Source organism: Lipotes vexillifer, unplaced genomic scaffold (genome assembly GCF_000442215.2).
Source record: "Lipotes vexillifer unplaced genomic scaffold, Lipotes_vexillifer_v1.1 scaffold847, whole genome shotgun sequence".
NCBI classification, from domain to species: domain Eukaryota; kingdom Metazoa; phylum Chordata; class Mammalia; order Artiodactyla; family Lipotidae; genus Lipotes; species Lipotes vexillifer.
Genome location: NW_006778821.1, coordinates 113,898 through 134,204, shown reverse-complemented (window position 1 = coordinate 134,204; position 20,307 = coordinate 113,898). Strand labels below are relative to the sequence as shown.

At 42.1% G+C, this 20,307-nt stretch overlaps 1 protein-coding gene across 1 annotated transcript in view; it reads right to left on the bottom strand.

Moving 5' to 3' along the window:
• Window positions 1-20,307, bottom strand: part of XK (X-linked Kx blood group antigen, Kell and VPS13A binding protein) — a 51,393-nt gene that overhangs the window by 27,036 nt on the left and 4,050 nt on the right. The window contains exon 2 of the mRNA XM_007451968.1: window positions 16,801-17,063. Coding sequence (XP_007452030.1) covers window positions 16,801-17,063 — 263 coding nt within the window. The remainder of the gene's footprint in view (window positions 1-16,800; window positions 17,064-20,307) is intronic.

Below are 20,307 nucleotides of genomic sequence, written 5' to 3'. Positions count from 1 at the left end.
CCCGCGTCTCCTGCATCGGCAGGCGGACTCTCAAGCACTGCGCCACCAGGGAAGCCCGATTATCTTTTTTTTTTAATTAAAAAATTTATTTAGTTTTGGCTGCATTGGGTCTTCATTGCTGCACATGGGCTTTCTCTAGTTGCGGCGAGCAGGGGCTACTCCTCGTTGCGGTGTGTGGGCTTCTCATTGTGGTGGCTTCTCTTGTTGCAGAGCATGGGCTCTAGGCGTGTGGGCTTCAGTAGTTGTGGCTTGTGGGCTCAGTAGTTGAGGCTTGGGGGCTCAGCAGTGTGGCTCGCGGCCTCTAGAGCACAGGCTTAGTAGTTGTGGTGCATGGGCTTAACTACTCCGCGGCATGTGGAATCTTCCCAGACCAGGGCTAGAACCCGTGTCCCCTGAATTGGCAGGCAGATTCTTAACCACTGTGCCACCAGGGAAGCCCTAGAGCTATTATTTTTAGATTAGTTCATAAACTGCAATTGGTTCTGGAAACAGGCAACACATTAAATAAGTTTTTTTCTGAAGCTAAACAATGTGTCTGGCCAAGGTATATCTCGGGGCAGTAAACTGAGTAAAAGAAGGCAATTGTGTCATGTTACCAAAGTTAAAAGAACTGTATTATAAATTTAGACCTCTGACTCCTAACCTATTCAGCCTTCCCTCAAACACAGGAGAAATGAAATAGTAGGGATGAGTTTTTAAGAGTACTTTCCTAGAAATCCAAGATGCAAGAAGCACCTCTGAAAGCACTAATTGAAACACCCTATGCCAACTACCAACTTCTACACATTCAACTCACTTGTCTAAGAACTACCATAACTTTTTTATATCCTTATCAAGCCCTCAAATCAAACGAACCCTCTATTTTCCCTCATCCAGCTAAGAATCCTTGGTGCCCAACTTCATTCAATCTGTTACGCAAACCTCTCTATTCTTGCTCCTCTATTCTTTTGCAGCCTCCATCACAACATGTACCCTGGAGGAACTTAGCTGCCTTTTCCACAGCTGCACGTGCCGGGCCTGCTGTGACTCAAATGACCACCTCCACTCAGATGACTACACTAATGGCAGAGCCTGAGACAAGCATTTGGATGCAGGCAGTTCATCTGGGAGGGGAGCCTAGGAAACAGAGTGAAGGAGGGAAGGAAGCCAGGCTCATAAAGACTACATACACTATTAAAGCTGGTTACCACTGTGGCAAGTGGGCCTCATTCCCACTGGGGATCCACAAAGGACCATATATACTGGACCCCAAATTATCCTTCTTAAGGACAGAGGCTGAGGTTTTATCCATAGACCTTATCCACCTCTCCCTTAGTCGGAGGTGGCCCTGCAGGCATTACCTTGCCCACACTTCTCAAGTGTACCTGAGCTGTGTTCCCTGGCATAGGAGAAAACCCTGAGGCAGAAAAGAAGAGAAGCACCTCAGGGTGTGTTGGGACACAGGCTTGATGTGGGATGCTAGCAATGCACACAGAACTTTTCACCACAACTGCACTAAAATCAAAAGGGCCAAGGACAAGCGACTCACAGTATCCAAGATTCTACTATAAGCCCCAAATTCAGCTCTCCAGGCTATGTCCATTCTAAATCCTCAAACTCCATGGGCTATCTCCTCTCAGATGTCCCACAGACATTTCCAACTCAAACTGATAGAAACTGAGAGGAGTCAGAAGCACACCCATGGATCCAAATTCTTTAATAACATCTGCTGACAGCAGCAGCATGGGGCTCCCTCAACTGTGAGTGGGTTTGCCAGTGGATGAGGCTCTGAAGGATCCTGCCAGGCTCTGGAACCCAGAAATTGCATCAGCAATACTTCCTGAATTGGAAATTAGACAGATGGCCCCATCCCTAAAGAAGGGGTGGAGCTCAGGGTTGGGCACTGCCCTCTCCACATGTTGGGGGCAATGCACCTCCTGTGGTGGTTATGGGCCTTGTTGCTTGCCAGCTCCAAGATCCAGGCTGTCAGGTCACAGATACACATGCAAAATGCATTATCCAGTAGAGGTTCAATTGTCTCCCCGCTCACAATGTAATAAAACCAGTCTTATTTCCAATTACACACTTTTTTTCAATATTCCTACTCAACATTCCTTTGTTCCCTTTTGGACTGGTTTTAGCATCTGTCCATTCCCTCATGAGTAATAAAATCTTTAATGTGTCCATATCTATATGAGCGACAAGATTTCATCCTTTTTGAAAAATATCTTTTAACTGCTTTGGAGCTCACAATGAGATACCCAACAGATTCACCTGTCAGAGCCAGGTAAACACTGTTCACGGAGAAGTGTGCCTTGTTTGCAGTTAAAGCCCAGACGTGTCTTTTCTTGGCTCTCCTGGGTGAAGCCAGAGCGCAGACAGAACTGTGTTGACTCTGTGTTCCTCTAACTTTAAATTGCCTCTCTACTAATGTCGTGTTTCGGTTTTGTTTTCTTTCATTTATGGCCATTAAGTTATTCCACATCGTTGGCGGAAATGGATGGGGATTTGGTTTGAGGGTCTGACTATCTGGAGCCCTCTCTAAATGTGTTCATGGTTTAGAGAGATTCAGGTCCATACGATTCGGGTCCCTGCTAGGTGTGAGGCAACAGAGAAACTGGTTTGTCAGATTTATTTATCAGTCCATTTGTTAGTTCATATCAATTTAAAATTTCATGCCCTTTGGGAAGAAAACAGCTCTTTGAAATCTGGACTGGGGAGATTTTCTGTTTGTGTTTACTCTTGATCTGTGACTGAAATCATAGAACTGAAGCTATTTCTCTGTGGCTGTATGTCTCTGTGTCTGTAATTCAGAAATTTCTTCATCTTTGTGTGAGTATGTAACATTTTCCTACCTTTGGATAGTATTAATACATTAGATTATAAAGTCTCTTAATTTAAAGGACCTCTGTTCTGATTGGCATATCTAAATAAACAATTGTTTATATAAATTGAATATAACTAAAATTTCCTAAAATACAAACATTGAACGTGGATGCATCTAGAGACTGTCATACAGAGTGAAGTCAGTCAGAAAGAGAAAAACAAGTATCGTATATTAACTCATATATGTGGAACCTAGAAAAATGGTACAGATGAACCGGTTTGCAGGGCAGAAATAGAGACACAGATGCAGAGAACAAACGTATGGCCACCAAGGGTGGAAAGTGGCAGTGGGATGGTGGTGGTGGTGGCGGTGGTGGGATGCATTGGGAGATTGGGATTGACATGTATACACTGATGTGTATAAAACGGATGACTAATAAGAAAATAAATTTTAAAAAAATTGAACTACTAGTATTTTAAATGTGCTAGATTTTAGAATACTTTAATAGTTCAAATTTACATAATTTACGTAAATCTTTGACAATGATGACTAGTATAATATTTTGGGTTTAATGACAACTAGGTCCTCTCTGATTCATCAGTGTTAAGTATAATACAAGCATACATTTTTAAGCCTCTTGGGTATATTTTTCTTAAATTTGTATAGGTTTATGATCAAATGAGCTAGAATTACTCCTACTGAAGGTCTAAGATTATGAAAAAAAAGTCAATTTATGTTTAAGCAAATCGAGTCATTGTTCTGACAAACCAGTATTTTCCACAGTAACGAGATTTTGTAGTACGTCCCCTTGAAGAGCATTTCCAAAATCTTTAGATAGCTGAAGTCTCTGGACTGATATGAGATAATTTCTAGAAATTCAATGGATGCCTAGAAAATGTCTAAGAAAGGATACTAAAACATTGATTACTAAGCATAATTTGAGTTTATATACTTTTGCTTATTTATATATTCTACAAAGAGGCTATATCTTTGGGTTTGTAAATTAATATGTTCATTTCTGCCATGATGTGAAACTATAGAAAGGAATTGCGTGGCTGAATAAAGCTGGGTTGAATGTATTCATGAGTTCTACTAAAATGACAGAAATTTACAGCGATCAACCCCCTAGTTTGCTCCATGAAATACAAGTGAGTGCTTAAAAGTTATAATTAATTTATGTAAATGAGACGCTACAAGAATGAGTCTCTACTAGGAGTCTGAAGATAATGAGACACTTTTAAAATTAGGGGCAAAAAAGGGAATGTTTCTGTCCTGAAGTAAAATGACTTGTTCCAGAATAGAAAAGAGGAAGAATGGTGAAGAAAAAAACCTGAATGAATACAGAAAGCTGTAAGTCTGTGGAAAGAGAATCTGAAAAGTAACACCTATCTGTGTTAAAAGTTTGCCAAATCTGCCTCAGTTTTGATGGGTTTACTTGTAAGACTGTCAAAAAGAGATTGCGGGTCCTTTAAAATGAAATATTACATTGAAGCAAACCTAGAATTTATTTGCTCTCTGTGAAAATGAGAAAGGTTTTTTGGAGTATTGGTCTGCTCCTAATAAGAGGTTACTCTGCACCTGTATTAGTTTCCTATGGTTGCTGTAACCAATTACCACAAACTTGATGGCTTAAAACAACACACATTTATTCTTTTACAGTTTTGGAGGCCAGAAGTCTCAAATCAGTTTCTCTGGGTTAAAATCAAGGTGTCAATAAGGCCATGCTCCCTCCAGAGGCCCTAGAGAAGAATCCATTTCCTTGACTTGCCAGCTTCTAGAGCTGTATACCTTGCATTCCTTGGCTAGTGGCTCCTTCCTTCATCTTCAAAGCCAGCAGTGTAGCAACTTGCTCCAGTCCTCACATTATCATCTCATTCTATAATCAAATCACCTCCTGCCTCTCTAAGAACGCTTGTCATTACATTAAGGGCCCACTTGGCTAATCTACAATACTCTTCATGTCAACCTCTTTATCTGGATAGTCCTTTGGGCCATATAAAGTTCACAGGTTCTAGGGATTAGAAACTAAATATCTTTGGGGTCATTATCCAGCCACCCACCTCACCTTCTACGTAATCTGTCCAAATAGCAGAGATTCGATATCTCACCACGATAACGCTTTGCTATGACTTTATCATGCCCTTGATTATTCTCTTTAAAGTAAAAGAAACAATAGAAGTTCTGCGTTTACCACTGTGCTAATGATTTTTTTGTATTTAATTAAATGCTATATTGTCACTTTATTTAATAAATAATCAAGCTATAATCATTCATGTACTCAGATACCCACGATCTTATCTTAATTCTCAAGCCTCCTGGAAATTTTTCAATTTTGCCTTCCAACACTGAATCCAAAATGAAAAGTGAAATGAAACTTCACAACATCTTTTGGACTTAAAACTGTCTGAGATTTCCCAGAGGCCCCTAGAAAGTAAAACAGATTTGTTCTTTCACCTTATAAAAAGAGAGGTGTTAGAAATAATTCGCTTTATTTCCTATGTTAGTATTGATTAGTTGCATGAAAAAAAGTCAAATCAAAAGAGGTATTAGCCTTCCCTAGATTAAATGTGAATAAGGAAATATTATTAATATCAATATTTCAGAAGTTTTATGTTATAAGTGAAGTTCTTGGATATTCGTCAGCACCCTTACTGTCCATTATATGTTTCTAATTATCAGAGTCCTGCTGGTGCCTTCCCTGACGGTGTTAGGTAACAAAATTATAGTGTTTTTGGTCATATTTAAGTAAATTAAAAAAATAGTCGGGTACACCTTTCTTCTTAAATTTTACTAGCAATTTCTAGACCAGTGCTTTTATTTTATATATATATATATATATATATATATATATATATATATATATATATATATGTATATATAAAGTAGCATGAATCTTTGAACTTGCCAAATCAAGGAGGTTGAGATGGAAAGAAGGCCTCTTGGCCCTTTCCAGAATTTATAGACATCTCAAAATCCTCTGGGACTTTATCTTCACTTTCTGAGGGAGACTCCCCCAGGAATTTGTTGGTCATGCACTCCAGTTCCTGGTTTGATCAAAACTAGCATAGAGCTAAACCAAGCAAACCCAAAGGAATAAAGTAAAAACCAAACAAAACTTTGACTGGGGAGGCGGGCCTCTCACTGTTGTGGCCTCTCCCATTGCGGAGCACAGGCTCCGGACACGCAGGCTCAGCGGCCATGGCTCACGGGCCCAGCCGCTCCACGGCATGTGGGATCCTCCCGGACCGGGGCACGAACCTGTGTCCCCTGCATCAGCAGGCGGACTCTCAACCACTGTGCCACCAGGGAAGCCCTAGACCAGTGCTTTTAAAATGAGGAGGCACATCAAACCCTTCTATGGAGTTTTATTAACATAAAGATGTTTAAAACCTACTCTAGACTTCATTGAAGACAGGCTTAATCAATACATTTATAGATATTTTCCCCATACCTCTTTTTTTGGATTGGCTTTATTATCCTATTTTGCATGTTACAAAATTTTTCCTCTTCAACTGTACCATTTTCATTATGCACTCCTACCAGACTTTTCACCTGTGAAAATTATCACAAGTCATAAGTGACCCCCAGACATTTAAAGTCTCTGCCATCTCCAGATACATTTTTACTAACTCTGAGGCTACCCTGAAGGCCCTACAATCAGCTACAGGACAGAAATCTTGTCTTCAACAAAGCAGGATGGTCTCAGAACTCTGTGGAAAAGGACAGTAACTCTGGTACTTCAGGAAAAGGCTGTTGAGCACAGGCTTCTGATGTCATCACATAATCCCCTTTGAGACCATGTCAGTGGACAGAGTCAGAATTTCAAGAACACCTTAATTGAGAAGGAAATGGATTCATCACACGGCTCTCACACTGTCCAATGGAACAAGGCCTAGGTATACAAAGTCTGAAGACCTGTACTATAAAATCAGTCCTTTGATCCTAATCTGTCTGGCCTCCAAATAAAACACAAGTGGAAGCTCTTGACAGTGAATTGTTGAGAATGTTTTCCTAGAAACCCAAGACACCTTGACACCTCTACATTGAAGAGTTTGGCTTCTTTTCCCCAGGGGAGACCATTAAACCCTTTCTATGTCGAGACCACCCATTTCTCAGGATACAGTAGAGGAGGCTCAACAACAGGCAGCAGGGCTGGGCTCTCGTCCCTACTGTGGACCCACTTGCCACGTGACCTTGGGAGAGCTGATCGGCATCTCTGGGCCAAAGTGGCCTCAGCTGTAAAACGGAGACCCTAAGAAACAATCCCTGTCCTCTGTGCCCCACTTTCAGTAGACAACTTTCCTTAGGAAAAGATCAGACTGGTAACTGTACACCTCGAGCAGATCTCTGAGATAATTTAGTCCAACCTCCTCATCTTATAGCCATGGAAGCTGACGTGCCCCAAGTAAACTAAACTTATGGGAGACCAGAACCCCAAGTATCTCACAGCCGCAGTATCTAACCTGCCTCCCTGCTGCAAATTGGTTTCCTTTAGTAGATTTTGCTTTAACAGAAGTTTAGACAGATTTTCCCCACCGTGATTCTACAACCCTAAATATCAGAGAAACCAATCTTCCGTGTTCACGAAGAACTGTAGAGAAATACTAAACGATACAAAAGGAAGTTCCTTAGATTTAAAACCATACCCCTAAAAGAAAAAAATAAAATAAATTCATTATCTCAATCTGTTTGAACTGTGGATTGTGGGGTGGTACTGGTCAAGGAACTGTTTGCTCCTGGCCAGCTCCAAAAATGGAAATTGAGAGTCAGCATTTAGGAACACAGCAATCTGGCTTCACCCCAATATTTAAGTGAGTGGGCTCATCCAGTGAATAGGGTCTAGACCAGTCCTGGAGGTGTGGTACTCCAGTGATGAGTCAAGTGTGAGCTGTGTATCAGTCATGCAAAATAGGACCTCCTATCAGTTCATAAGGTATTAGAACAAGAAGAACAGATAATACTGGCCCTACACTAAAGGCAGTTTGAGAAGCCCTGTACTATAATAATACATCATCAAATGAGAAAATTGATCCTTCTGAATACTGTGAACTGAGAATTAATCTGTGGTGTGAGTAACAAGTTCAAGTCTCTGTAGTGGCCAGACAGTTACTAGGAGTGAGTGAAGTGGGTGAGACATGAAATCCAAAAGAGACAAGTGGCAGACCACAGGTCTGACCTTAATGGGATAGCATCTCGTATCTCCAGTTCACTGCAACCACATGGACACCCAGACATTTTGATTTCACGAGAGAAGCCAGAAATCCAGATACTCAGGGAAAAAGTCTGTGATTTTAAATGTCAGCAGCTTATGAATTTTCTTTTAAGATGTATGTGTAGGACTAACAAATGCCATCCAGATTAGGTCTGTAAGCTGCCACTTTGCAATTTATGTTTTAGGAAAGAATGTATTAGAGGTTACTAGAAAGTCCCTCATTTTAAAATTCTAATTTGGGGCCCAAAAGTCCTGTTCTAAAGAGTCATAGCCACATGACTGCAGGACCTGTCAGACTCGGGGACCAGGGGAGCCTGGGCCTTCAAAACACCTGTCTTCTCAGAGGTTGTCTTCGGTGGGAGGCCAGCCAAGGTCCCAGGCCTCGTGTTCATGCCAACGGCAAACCGACGTTACTCTCCAAGATCTTTCCAGGCTCGACTCGTGGGCTCACGTCGTCCCACACACGTGATGTTTTCACCTGTTGACCTGCGCCTGGTGTCTGACCCTGGCCGGCCCTGACACTGCTTTTGATCACAGACCTCGTTTGGCAGCCACACCCTCCCCAGCCTCTGTCCCTACTCACTCCGGTCTTCAAAACGCGCAAAAAGCCTAAACGTGGGCGCCTCATGCTTTCCCAGGGGCAGTGGTTCTCACCCCCTGCCTGCCCTCCTCCCCTGCGTGGACGATTCCCCGTCCCGTGTAGGAGGGGATTTGGCAGGGGGCGCAGTTAGACTGATGACGTGCTGGCGGGGGGTGGGGCCCATGTCTCCTGTTAAAGCCACAGGCACAGCTGAAGCACGATTCTTAAAGGGATGGTGGTATAGCTCTGCCTGATTCTCCCATGTCCAGGTGACTCTGCAGAAGGTTTGCCAACACGAGGTCACTAAAGCTCAACCTCCAAACTCGGACATCAAACACAGAGTGTAAAAGAGCTCAGGAAGCCTGGCTCCCTGCAGGTGTCCCAGGGACCACTACTGCTGACTACCGCATGGACTGTAAGGGGACCTCCGAGCACACAGACCTGCTAATCCGATGTGGTTTACCCACCTACTATGACTTCTCTGGCCCTTAATGAATTCCACTGGTGTGACTTCATTTTTTTTTTTTTTTTTACATCTTTATTGGAGTATAATTGCTTTACAATGGTGTGTTAGTTTCTGCTTTATAGCAAAGTGAATCAGTTATACATATACATATGTCCCCATATCTCTTCCCTCTTGCATCTCCCTCCCTCCCACCCTCCCTATCCCACCCCTCCAGGCGGTCACAAAGCACTGAGCTGATCTCCCTGTGCTATGCAGCTGCTTCCCCCTAGCTATGTATTCTACGTTTGGCAGTGTATATATGTCCATGCCACTCTCTCACTTTGTCACAGCTTACCCTTCCCCCTCCCCATATCCTCAAGTCCATTCTCTAGTAGATCTGTGTCTTTATTCCCGTCTTATCCCTAGCTTCTTCATGACCTTTTTTTTTCCCTTAGATTCCATATATATGTGTTAGCATACGGTATTTGTCTTTCTCTTTCTGACTTACTTCACTCTGTATGACAGACTCTAGGTCTATCCACCTCATTACAAATAGCTCAATTTCGTTTCTTTTTATGGCTGAGTAATATCCCATTGTATATATGTGCCACATCTTCTTTATCCATTCATCCGATGATGGACACTTAGGTTGTTTCCATCTCCGGGCTATTGTAAATAGAGCTGCAGTGAACATTGTGGTACATGACACTTTTTGAATTATGGTTTTCTCAGGGAATATGCCCAGTAGTGGGATTGCTGGGTCGTATGGTAGTTCTATTTGTAGTTTTTTAAGGAACCTCCATACTGTTTTCCATAGTGGCTGGATCAATTTACATTCCCACCAACAGCGCAAGAGGGTTCCCTCTTCTCCACACCCTCTCCAGCATTTATTGTTTCTAGATTTTTTGATGATGGCCATTCTGACCGGTGTGAGATGATATCTCATTGTAGTTTTGATTTGCATTTCTCTAATGATTAGTGATGTTGAGCATTCTTTCATGTGTTTGTTGGGTGTCTGTATATCTTCTTTGGAGAAATGTCTATTTAGGTCTTCTGCCATTTTTGGATTGGGCTGTTTGTTTTTTTGTTATTGAGCTGCATGAGCTGCTTATAAATTTTGGAGATTAATCCTTTGTCAGTTTCTTCATTTGCAAATATTTTCTCCCATTCTGAGGGTTGTCTTTTGGTCTTGTTTATGGTTTCCTTTGCTGTGCAAAAGCTTTGAAGCTTCATTAGGTCCCATTTGTTTATTTTTGTTTTTATTTTCATTTCTCTAGGAGGTGGGTCAAAAAGGATCTTGCTGTGATTTATGTCATAGAGTGTTCTGCCTATGTTTTCCTCTAAGAGTTTGATAGTTTCTGGCCTTACATTTAGGTCTTTAATCCATTTTGAGCTTATTTTTGTGTATGGTGTTAGGGAGTGATCTAATCTCATACTTTTACATGTAGCTGTCCAGTTTTCCCAGCACCACTTATTGAAGAGGCTGCCCTTCCTCCACTGTACATTCCTGCCTCCTTTATCAAAGATAAGGGGACCATATGTGCGTGGGTTTATCTCTGGGCTTTCTATTCTGTTCCATTGATCTATCTTTCTGTTTTTGTGCTAGTACCATACTGTCTTGATTACTGTAGCTTTGTAGTATAGTCTGAAGTCAGGGAGCCTGATTCCTCCAGCTCTGTTTTTCGTTCTCAAGATTGCTTTGGCTATTCAGGGTCTTTTGTGTTTCCATACAAATTGTGAAATTTTTTTTTCTAGTTCTGTGACTTCTGGTCAGACATCCAGGAGACTATGCTTTGTGCTAGAACAAGCCACGGCCATAAGCCAAAATAAACAGCTTTTCCTAATCAGATGCTATTTAACCAACATGGCAGTATTTGAGTATCATGATTGATTCCCTGGCACCACCCATCCTCGAGGCATCTCCCTGTTGGCTGAGGGTCACTGGAAGATGAGGAACCATGCCCTGGACACCAAGAGGCTCCACTTCAGGGACGGGGTGGCACTGTTGGTGCCATGATGTGACCAGCTAAAGGTGACTCTCCACCTGTAGTCACTGGGGAGAGGCCTGCTGGCCACTCACATGAGCAGAAGAGCAAGAGGGGGGCTTGGCTGAGGCCAGGAGGCCTTCACAGCTTTTCTAACTAATCACAAATATGTGCGGTTGACATCTTGGCAGTGAGGCTTCTGTAAATATTTGGCTGAATGAGCACCAGGTGTCAAGAAAAGTTTCTTGGATTAAACAAGCACCTACTCCACTGAGCTCTAAGCACACCCGACACTGTTACTCTAGATAATGCTGTGAAGTTGGCAAAGGCTCAGTCAGCTCCAAGCTTTATTAGATGGTACACGGAAGCAGAGACGGTGAGTCACCAGGCAGAGGGGAGCAGACAGGGCCAGGGCTGTCTGGTTCCCGGATGCAGCCCTGGCTTCCCCCCTGCACGGGAGGCACTCTCACTCTCGTCCCCCCACGAGCTTCGAGCTTTGGCAGGCCGGAGTTTTCACAGCCAGAGGCCCAAGCATCTAGCAGTCACGGGAGAACCAGGCCTGGTGGCACCTTGGGGAAACTGTCTGAGCATCTGGTACATGGGGAGGGAGACACAGGCAGCCATCTGTTAAGGGCGTGCCCTGTGCCAGGCTCTGTGTTAAGCCGCAGTTTACAGGCACACGGTGACTTTGTCTTTGGGAAAATCCCAAGATGGAGGAACGCTGATTATCCCCGTTTTACAGGTGAGGAAGCTGCTGCCCACAGGAAATAGATGAATGTCCAAGATCATGTAGCCAGAAAGTGGGGAACTGGGATGGTGAACCCAGGTCCACTGATGCCACTGTTCAAGCCGGCTGCGCAGCCTCTGATCAGTCCTTCAGGACAGGCCAAGAGGCAGCAGAGGGTGGCCCTTCAGCACATGATGAACAGGAGAAAATGCCAGATGTTGACACAGATAGGAGAGCAATTAGATTTATTCTTCACTTGATGTGACAACTTCTTTTTTAACCTAACACAGCACGTAGAGTGTTTATAAGAATTGTGTGTACTTTTGAGTCTATCACTTGGGACAGAATTTATATACTTATACATCTCAAAACATGTATTCAGCCACTGCTAACTCTGTTCCTCTCTCAAATAAATGATCATAGGTTAGGTCTTTCATCTGAGAATGAGAGTTATAATTGTGTTTACAATGGGATACATTCAAAAATAAGTCCAGTAATATTTAGTAATCACAAGAACTGCTTGAATTGCAGATGGTAGGTTTATATAATATTACTATTTAATTTACCAGTGTCCACAAGAGAGGACAGAAGGGTATCTTCCACAGAGAGTATCACAGCACTAGCTAATAAGCCCTGTCTCAAGTCCTTGTTTTGTAATGAGGCAGGATATAAAGAAATAACATATGTCAGGAACCTGGGAACCATTTTTGACATCTCTCTCTGCCTCACCTTCCCATTCAATCAATCATCACCTTGTTCCACTTCTACATCATTAATATGGCTCCAATAACCCATTTCTCCTGCTCCAGCCCAAGCCATTATCATTCTCAACTTGACCACTGTAGCAGCCCACTTCCTGTCCTCCTTGTTTCTCCCCTCACCCCCTTCCAATCCATTTTCCAGAGTAATCAGCTTCTAAAACTAAATCTGATCATGATACTGTGTTGTTTAAAAATCATCAATGGCTTCCTCTTGCCTCTGGGATAAAGTGCGAAATGCTGGGATGCCCTTTCCTGCTTTTCCTTCATTTGACTTCTCCTCATCTACCAGATTTTGGTTTCAACTTAAGTTCCTCTGGAAAAATTTTCCCTCATCTCCCAGACTTGGTTAGATTCCCCCGATAGACCCTTACACAGGACTTTCACTTTGCAGGATTTACCTGAAATAAAATAAGTATATCTGTTTCATGTTTGTTTATCATGTTCCAAAAGGATATGTGCCGGTCCACCTTATTCACCACTTTACCCTCACAGCCCAGCACAAGGTCAGGAACACAGGACGTATTCAATACATATTCATTGACTTCATGAATGAATTCACATAAATCTAACCCCAAACCCTGCCTCCTCTGGTAGACAATGAGTACAATTTCCAACTTTAATAAGACGGAGGTAATCAGATCTACCTCACAGGGATGCTGTGAACATGAAACACAATCATGCCAATCACAGTGCCTAGCACAAAGCAAGGATCTGAGAAACAGTCATCATTACTACCAACAAGACCACCTTGAGTGGAAGAGACAAGGGCACTTTGAGATCCAGGCAGGCCAAATGGCAGGATACAGGGGCCTTCACAGAACACAGTAACCTTGGTGCACTCACCTGGGCCTCAGACCAACCTATCCTCCTAAGTCCAGAGACTTGATCAAGCCCCTGAGAGCTTAGTCTCACTCAGAGACTGAGGATCATAGACAGTGTCCATTATTCACTGACTATGGGAAAAAAAAACTCTCCAATAGTGTATGATTCCATTTATATGAAATATGTACAATAGGCAAATCCATAGAGACAGAAAGTAGGTTAGTGATAGCCAGGGTCTGGGGAGGGGAAATGAGGAGGGACTGCTAACGAGTATGGGATTTCTTTTCTACGTAACGAAAATATTCTAAAATTAGATAGTGGTGATGGTTACACAACACTGTGAATATCCTAAAACCTACTGAATTGTACTCTTAAAATGGTGAATTTTATGTTATATGCATTATACTGCAATTAACAAAAACCTCTCCAGTGGACCACGTGGCCAGCTCCACCTCCCCTTTAAGCTCTGCCAAGGCCAAATTCATCAATGTTTGCTCACTGAGCATAGAATCAGAGAGAAGGGGTTATATAGACTTTGAAAGTTGAATGGGGTCAGGTTCTGATGGACTTCATGTCCCTCTCCTGTCAAGAATGGACATTTCTAGCGGTCTGGACACAAGGTGTGGCAGATACTGTTAGCTGCCCACTCAATATCCATTCCTCCTCTTATAGTTTAAGAAAACATAATTTCCTTGCGGGTGGCAAGGGGCCCAACCCTGGGCAGGTTATGACTAGTCTAGTCCAGTGTTTCCAAACTTTGCTGAAGATAAAATTACCCGGAGCATTTATTTAAAAAACAAGAGAGAAAAAATCAAGAGACATATCGTAGGCTCCCATTCCGTACCCAGCAAATCACAATTTCCAGGTTATCTGTAGATTTTTAACAGGCGCCCCCTCCACCTCCTGTGACTCTAATCAACACCAGCAAAGTTGAAGGAATGCTGCTGTAAGCCACTGGTGGCAATCATTTCTATGCCCAGCTTTCCTAGCATTTCTTGCACCGAGGTGACCATGTGACCAGTCCTGGTCAATGAGACCTAAATAAAGTCTATTAGGGAGGTTTCTAGGAAAGCTTTTACTTAGTAATAAAGGAAGAAAGACACTCGCCCTTCTGCCTTCATCCCCTCTTTCTACCTTGAATGCAGCATGATGGATTCTATGCAGTAGCAACCCAAAAGAAAGACCAATGGAATTTCAGGAACATCAACTTTACCATTATGAGCAGCTGATATAATGCCAGCAACGGCCTAACTCCAACTTCATCTTAGATAAGCAAAATAATGGGTTGTTTAACCTTGTAGTCAAGTGTTTATTCCTTGCACCAAATGCATTCCTAATCATATGACAGATATTGCCAATGTTTGCCTCTGTGACACACCCCAGCCTGTCCTCCAATTACAACTGCCTTTCCCCTTCCGGGTGAGGGATCCCTTCCTCAGATATGTTAAGGCAGTGATTAGGGTTAGTCAAAACCTATACAACTTGCAGTCATCTATATTTTTAAGAGGACCATGCCCACTTCCTTTCTCACTATATATTTGATTGATCATTTAATTCTCAGAGGACTTATTCCAAGTTCTTGGGGGGCATGTCACAGATATTCTTTGTGACCCTGACATTTTATGAGATAGACATTTCATTTTCCTGAATAGAATTCTGTCTGAAAAACTGTAACTAGGGTTGGCAAACTTTCTGTAGAGAGCCAGACAGTAAATACTTTATGCTTTGTGGACCATACTTTCTCTGTTGCTACTATTCAATGACTCAACTCTGCTAAACAAACAAACAAACAAACAAAGCAGACACAGAGGACAGGTAAATGAAAGGGTGTGCCTGCATTCCAATAGAATTTTATTTACAAAAACAAGCAGTGCCTGATTACACCCATGGGCTGCTGTTTGCCAACTTCTGAACTAAAAGACAATCTTCATTTTCGATAACTTGAGAAAAAAATTGAATCTACTTGTAAAAATCAAATAGGTTATCACCACATCTGGTCTCTTGCTGTGTTCGTGCCACATAGAAAAATAATGAACTGGGCAAAGGGTATAGTGGCATGCAGAGGACTCACCTTGGTCTATGCCCATTCTAGCTATAAGTCCTTAGAGAACAAGGATGCTGCTACATTTATTGAGCACCTACTGTCTATCTGGGGCTGTGGGAGGCATTTTCACATAAATGTTAATCCACCAAGGTCCAAGATCTCAACCTAAAGTCCTGATATATCTTAAGAATCACAGTCACTCTGAGGTAACCTGGATAAGGGATACAGTTGTAACATGCAAATATGCTGTGACCCAGCCATAAATCAAAGTCATTTTACCATCCAGCCTAGATTATAGGCAGAAAGAGGATAATACTGAGGGAAGTGAGATTAATGAGTGATTTATTTTAAAAGATTCCAGTTTCAGTGCTGTCTTAAATATGTATTTTTTCAGCCTAAGGCTTTTAACTCACTTTTGTTTATCTACATAGCAAAACTTACCAGAATATCTGGTTTTCATTTACTACTAATATTAATATTTGTGAAGGATTATTTCCTCTTTTCCTATGAAGGTTTTTCACTTGTGTCCAATGCATGTACAGGTTTTTTCTTTAAAATCTGGCTTAATCAAAACCTGCCCTCAATTTGATGATGTGAGAATAGCCCAAAGGTTAGAGAACTGTGTTCATTTTAAAGCTGAGATACCTATTAGAACTTCAAGAAGACAGGACAGTGCTCTTGATTCCCTCATTCACCACAAAAAAGCTGTTACAACCAACTGTGTCTCAGCTGGTTTACCACTATCACTGAATGACAGAGGCAAAATCCAAAGAGATCCAGCCTCTGGCGGCTGTATTTTCAGCCTACGGCAAGTTGTATTTTCCAAAATGGTCACAGCAGTGAACTTCTAGAACTCTGCCATTCCCCAACAAAAGTCAGAGTTTCCTTTCCTCCCTTTCCCTTGAACCTCTACAGGATTCCTGACTGCTTCAACAAAGAAAATACAGAAGTGATGTTGCATGAATTCCAAAGCTGGATCACAAAAGGGATACTCTACCACCTGGCCCTCTCTCACTCTTAGGATTCTTGCCCTTGAAAGCAGCCACCATGCTGTGAGGAAGCCCAAACTAACCTACATGGAGAGATGAAGTGGGGAAGATCTGAAGCCCCAAGCAACAGCCAGCATCGACCATGAGAAATGCGAGTGAATGAGTCCTCAATGGATTCTAACTCTACATCTTTGAGCCACTCCGGCTAATACACAGTGGAGCATAGGTGAGCCCTGCCTAACGTGCAGATTCATAAGCAAAATAAACGTCGTTATTATTTTAATTTACTATGTTTTGAGCTTAGTAACTGGAACACAGACTTAGGATTGGATGCACATATAAACGAACTTCGCCAAAAACAAGATAAACCTTATGTTTTGCTCTCCACTTTGATTCCCAAATGCAAATAGAAATAAAAAATATACATACATCTTCCGATAGTGACATCCTGCTGCAGGGCGGTTATATACAGCTGCAGGGTCAGCTGAGGGGCTGAGCCCAGGAAAGCCTGGATCACTGATGCCCGGCTGAACGCAGATCGGTGGGTGAATAGCTTGCCCTCTGCCTGGCCCACTTCCTTCTCAATTTCCTCTGAGAGGCCATTTTTTGGCATCTGTCGCTTCTTGGTGATGCTGACATAAGGCTCTTCGATGTGGTTTGACTGACAATAGATGCAGAAGACTTCAAAACACCTGGAAACAAACCAGCAAGTCATGATAATCAGAGGCAGACAGGATTCTGTCTTTTCTCAGTTACCCTGCTTTCACTTAGCCTGATTCTCAAAGCCTTGACTTGGTTACTCTGAACTGTAGCCGCTCCTCTAAAATCATCCTCTCTAAGGACCAGTTCTGAGCATGCAGTCCTCTTGAGGCCCTCCACCAGGCCAACTGGCCTGAGTGTGAACCAAATTCAGAGGTGACACCGAAGGCCACTGAGGCAAGGAAACCAAGTAGAGAACGGAATGGGAAGTGGTTCAGGCTCCAGAGCCACAGAAAAACATTCCATTTCCCTTCCTGACACATATTAGCTGTGCAGCCCTGGACAGGTCATTTAACCCAAGCCCTTTCCCTCAATTACAAAGCAGAGATAAAACCTACTTTGCTGCACTGTTATGGAGATAATACAGTATATGGGTATGTGTGTATGCATGTATATACACACACACATATATTTGTGTGTGTATATATGTGTGTATATATATATGCACGTATATTTTTTTCACATCCAATAGATGTCCCAAATCACCTCAGTTAAAACAGCAGCTACGGGACTTCCCTGGTGGCGCAGTGGTTAAGAATCCGCCTGCCAATGCAGGGGACACGGGTTCAAGCCCTGGTCCGGGAAGATCCCACATGCCACGGAGCAACTAAACCCGTGCGCCACAACTACTGAGCCTGCGCTCTAGAGCCCTTGAGCCACAACTGCTGAGCCCGCGCACCTAGAGCCCGTGCTCCACAACAAGAGATGCCACCGCTCTCTGCAACTAGAGAAAAGCCCGCGGGCAGCAACGAAGACCCAATGCGGCCAAAAATAAATAAAATAAAATAAATAAATTTATATATATGAAAAAAAAAGCAGCTATGGTTGGAAGATCCCCCAGTACAGTTTCCCATCTAGAATTCCCCTGGAAGACCACATTACCATCTCTGCTCTCTTAAGCCTTTACGGTACATGACTAAAGTCAACCATGCCTGGAAGCCTGCCAGCTCTGTCTTATCTATGGAGTTTCAAGCCTGCCCTAGGGATGGAGCCTTAAGCAGTCACCTTTCTAGACTGATAGAGTACCTGGTTTTTAAAATTGGATTTCCCTCTTTAGGTAATGATATGGATATCAAAGAGAGGAAGAGTACTGACGTATACGATTTATACACACACACTCACAAATGGATTGAGGGATTGATATAGGAATGGACAGATGTGTGAAATAAAACATTAACTGTAGAATCTAGGTGACAAGTACTTGGGTGTTCACCGTACAATTCTTTCAAGTTGTCTTCTGTATGTTTGTAAATTTTCATAACAAAATGTTGGGAAAAAGTATTTTCTTCCTAGGAATAAGAAAAACGTTCATGGCCTTAGGTTTAAAAATTGTTAAAGGACATTTTTTTCCCCAAACATGCATTTTTATAACAACCTTATAATGCTGCCAGAAGATTTTATGGCTTCGTTTATTTTATTGAGTATTGTTAATTTTGTACTCTCACCTCGAGGCAACCAGGGCAACAAGAATACATGCATAACTCGAAAGAATAAAACCTGATGTAAGAAACGAAATGCAGGAACTTCTTTAGTGAATACAAAGTGGATATATTTTGTGATTATTATCCTTGTTAATTTGTTCCTGAGAGAAAAAAAGGTACGCAGTAGTATGGGGGGAAGGGGAGGGAGAGCGACAGGCAGTTGTCTGCTACGTTGTGTCCACTGGGGTCATGGACACTTTATTACATGAAAACATGTAAAATAGTGTGGACCAGCTTGTTCAGCTGAAAACAATGAAGTTCAAGGTTTTGAGTTCAAGTCCAGCTGATCCAACTGAATTTGTTCTGAGGAAAAACTCAAATCTATGACTGAGGACTGCTTGAGGCCTAGCAACTTTACACTGTTGGACCACTGACCACAACAAGGACTAGAAGACAGAATAAACTGACCATCTTCTTTATTCTCAAATATGTGATGAATGCAGATGCACTCTGCTAAGTGCTGTGGGGAATGCAAAGACAGCTAGATACCCCGCCTCATTCAGAGGTGCTCACAATCTAAGCAAGAATATGGGACCTATACATAATAAGGATAATAAATAATTAATACAACTAATATTTATATAGCACTTTCGGTTTATAAGATATTTCTCATATATTGCCTCACTTAGAAAGAAAGCCTACTGCAAAAATTTGAACCATACCATTATTTGTAATAGCAAAATTCTGGAAATACTCTAAAGGCCCTCAAATAAAACAATGATTAAATAAATCCTAATATATGTATTCAATGAAATATTATCCAGTCCTTAAAATTGACAGTATACACATACATATACTGATATATAAAAATGTTTCCTATATTTGGTAAGCAAAAGGAGTAAATTACAGTGGTAAATAGAAAATTCCATTTTTAATAAAAAGAAAATTACATATATATACATACACACAAATCACACACACATACACACCTATACACATAAATAGCGAAGTGCCTGAGCTGGCTCATACTGACTCATGAGACAATTAAGTAGTTTGGAATTTTTTTTTTTTTTGGCTGCATTGGGTCTGTGTTGCTGCACATGGGCTTTCTCTAGTTGCAGCGAGCAGGGGCTACTCTTTGTTGAGGTGCGCGGGCTTATCACTGTGGTGGCTTCTCTTGTTGCAGAGCACAGGCTCTAGGCACACGGGCTTTAGTTGCAGCATGTGGGCTCAGTAGTTGTGGCACGCAGGCCCTAGAGCACGCGGGCTCAGTAGTTGTGGCACATGGGCTCACTTGCTCTGCAGCATGTGGGATCTTCCCAGACCAGGGATTGAACCACGTCCCCTGCACTGGCAGGCAGATTCTTAACCACTGTCCCACCAGGGAAGCCCAATAGTGAGGAATTTTGTCAGCCAGTTCTTAAACAACTTCGTAACTTGAAATAGGCCATAATGGAAATAGTTAAATCCTAGAAATCAGCAAATACTGCAAATCAGGGCTTCCACCCCTGCCCTGCCACCCCCCCACAAGACAGTTTACGGTTTACCAGCTTACCACTGTAAAAATATTAGTAAAGAGATACAACAAAACATTAAGAATTGTTTTCTTTAGTTAGCTGAATTAGAACTTTAACATTTTTTTAGTTGTGCTTATCTGTTTTCTGCCCTTCTGTTGTTTCAACAACAAATATATTTCTTGAATAATATAAAATCAAGCTCAGAATTTTTTTTTTTTTTTTTTTTTTTTTTTGGTTTC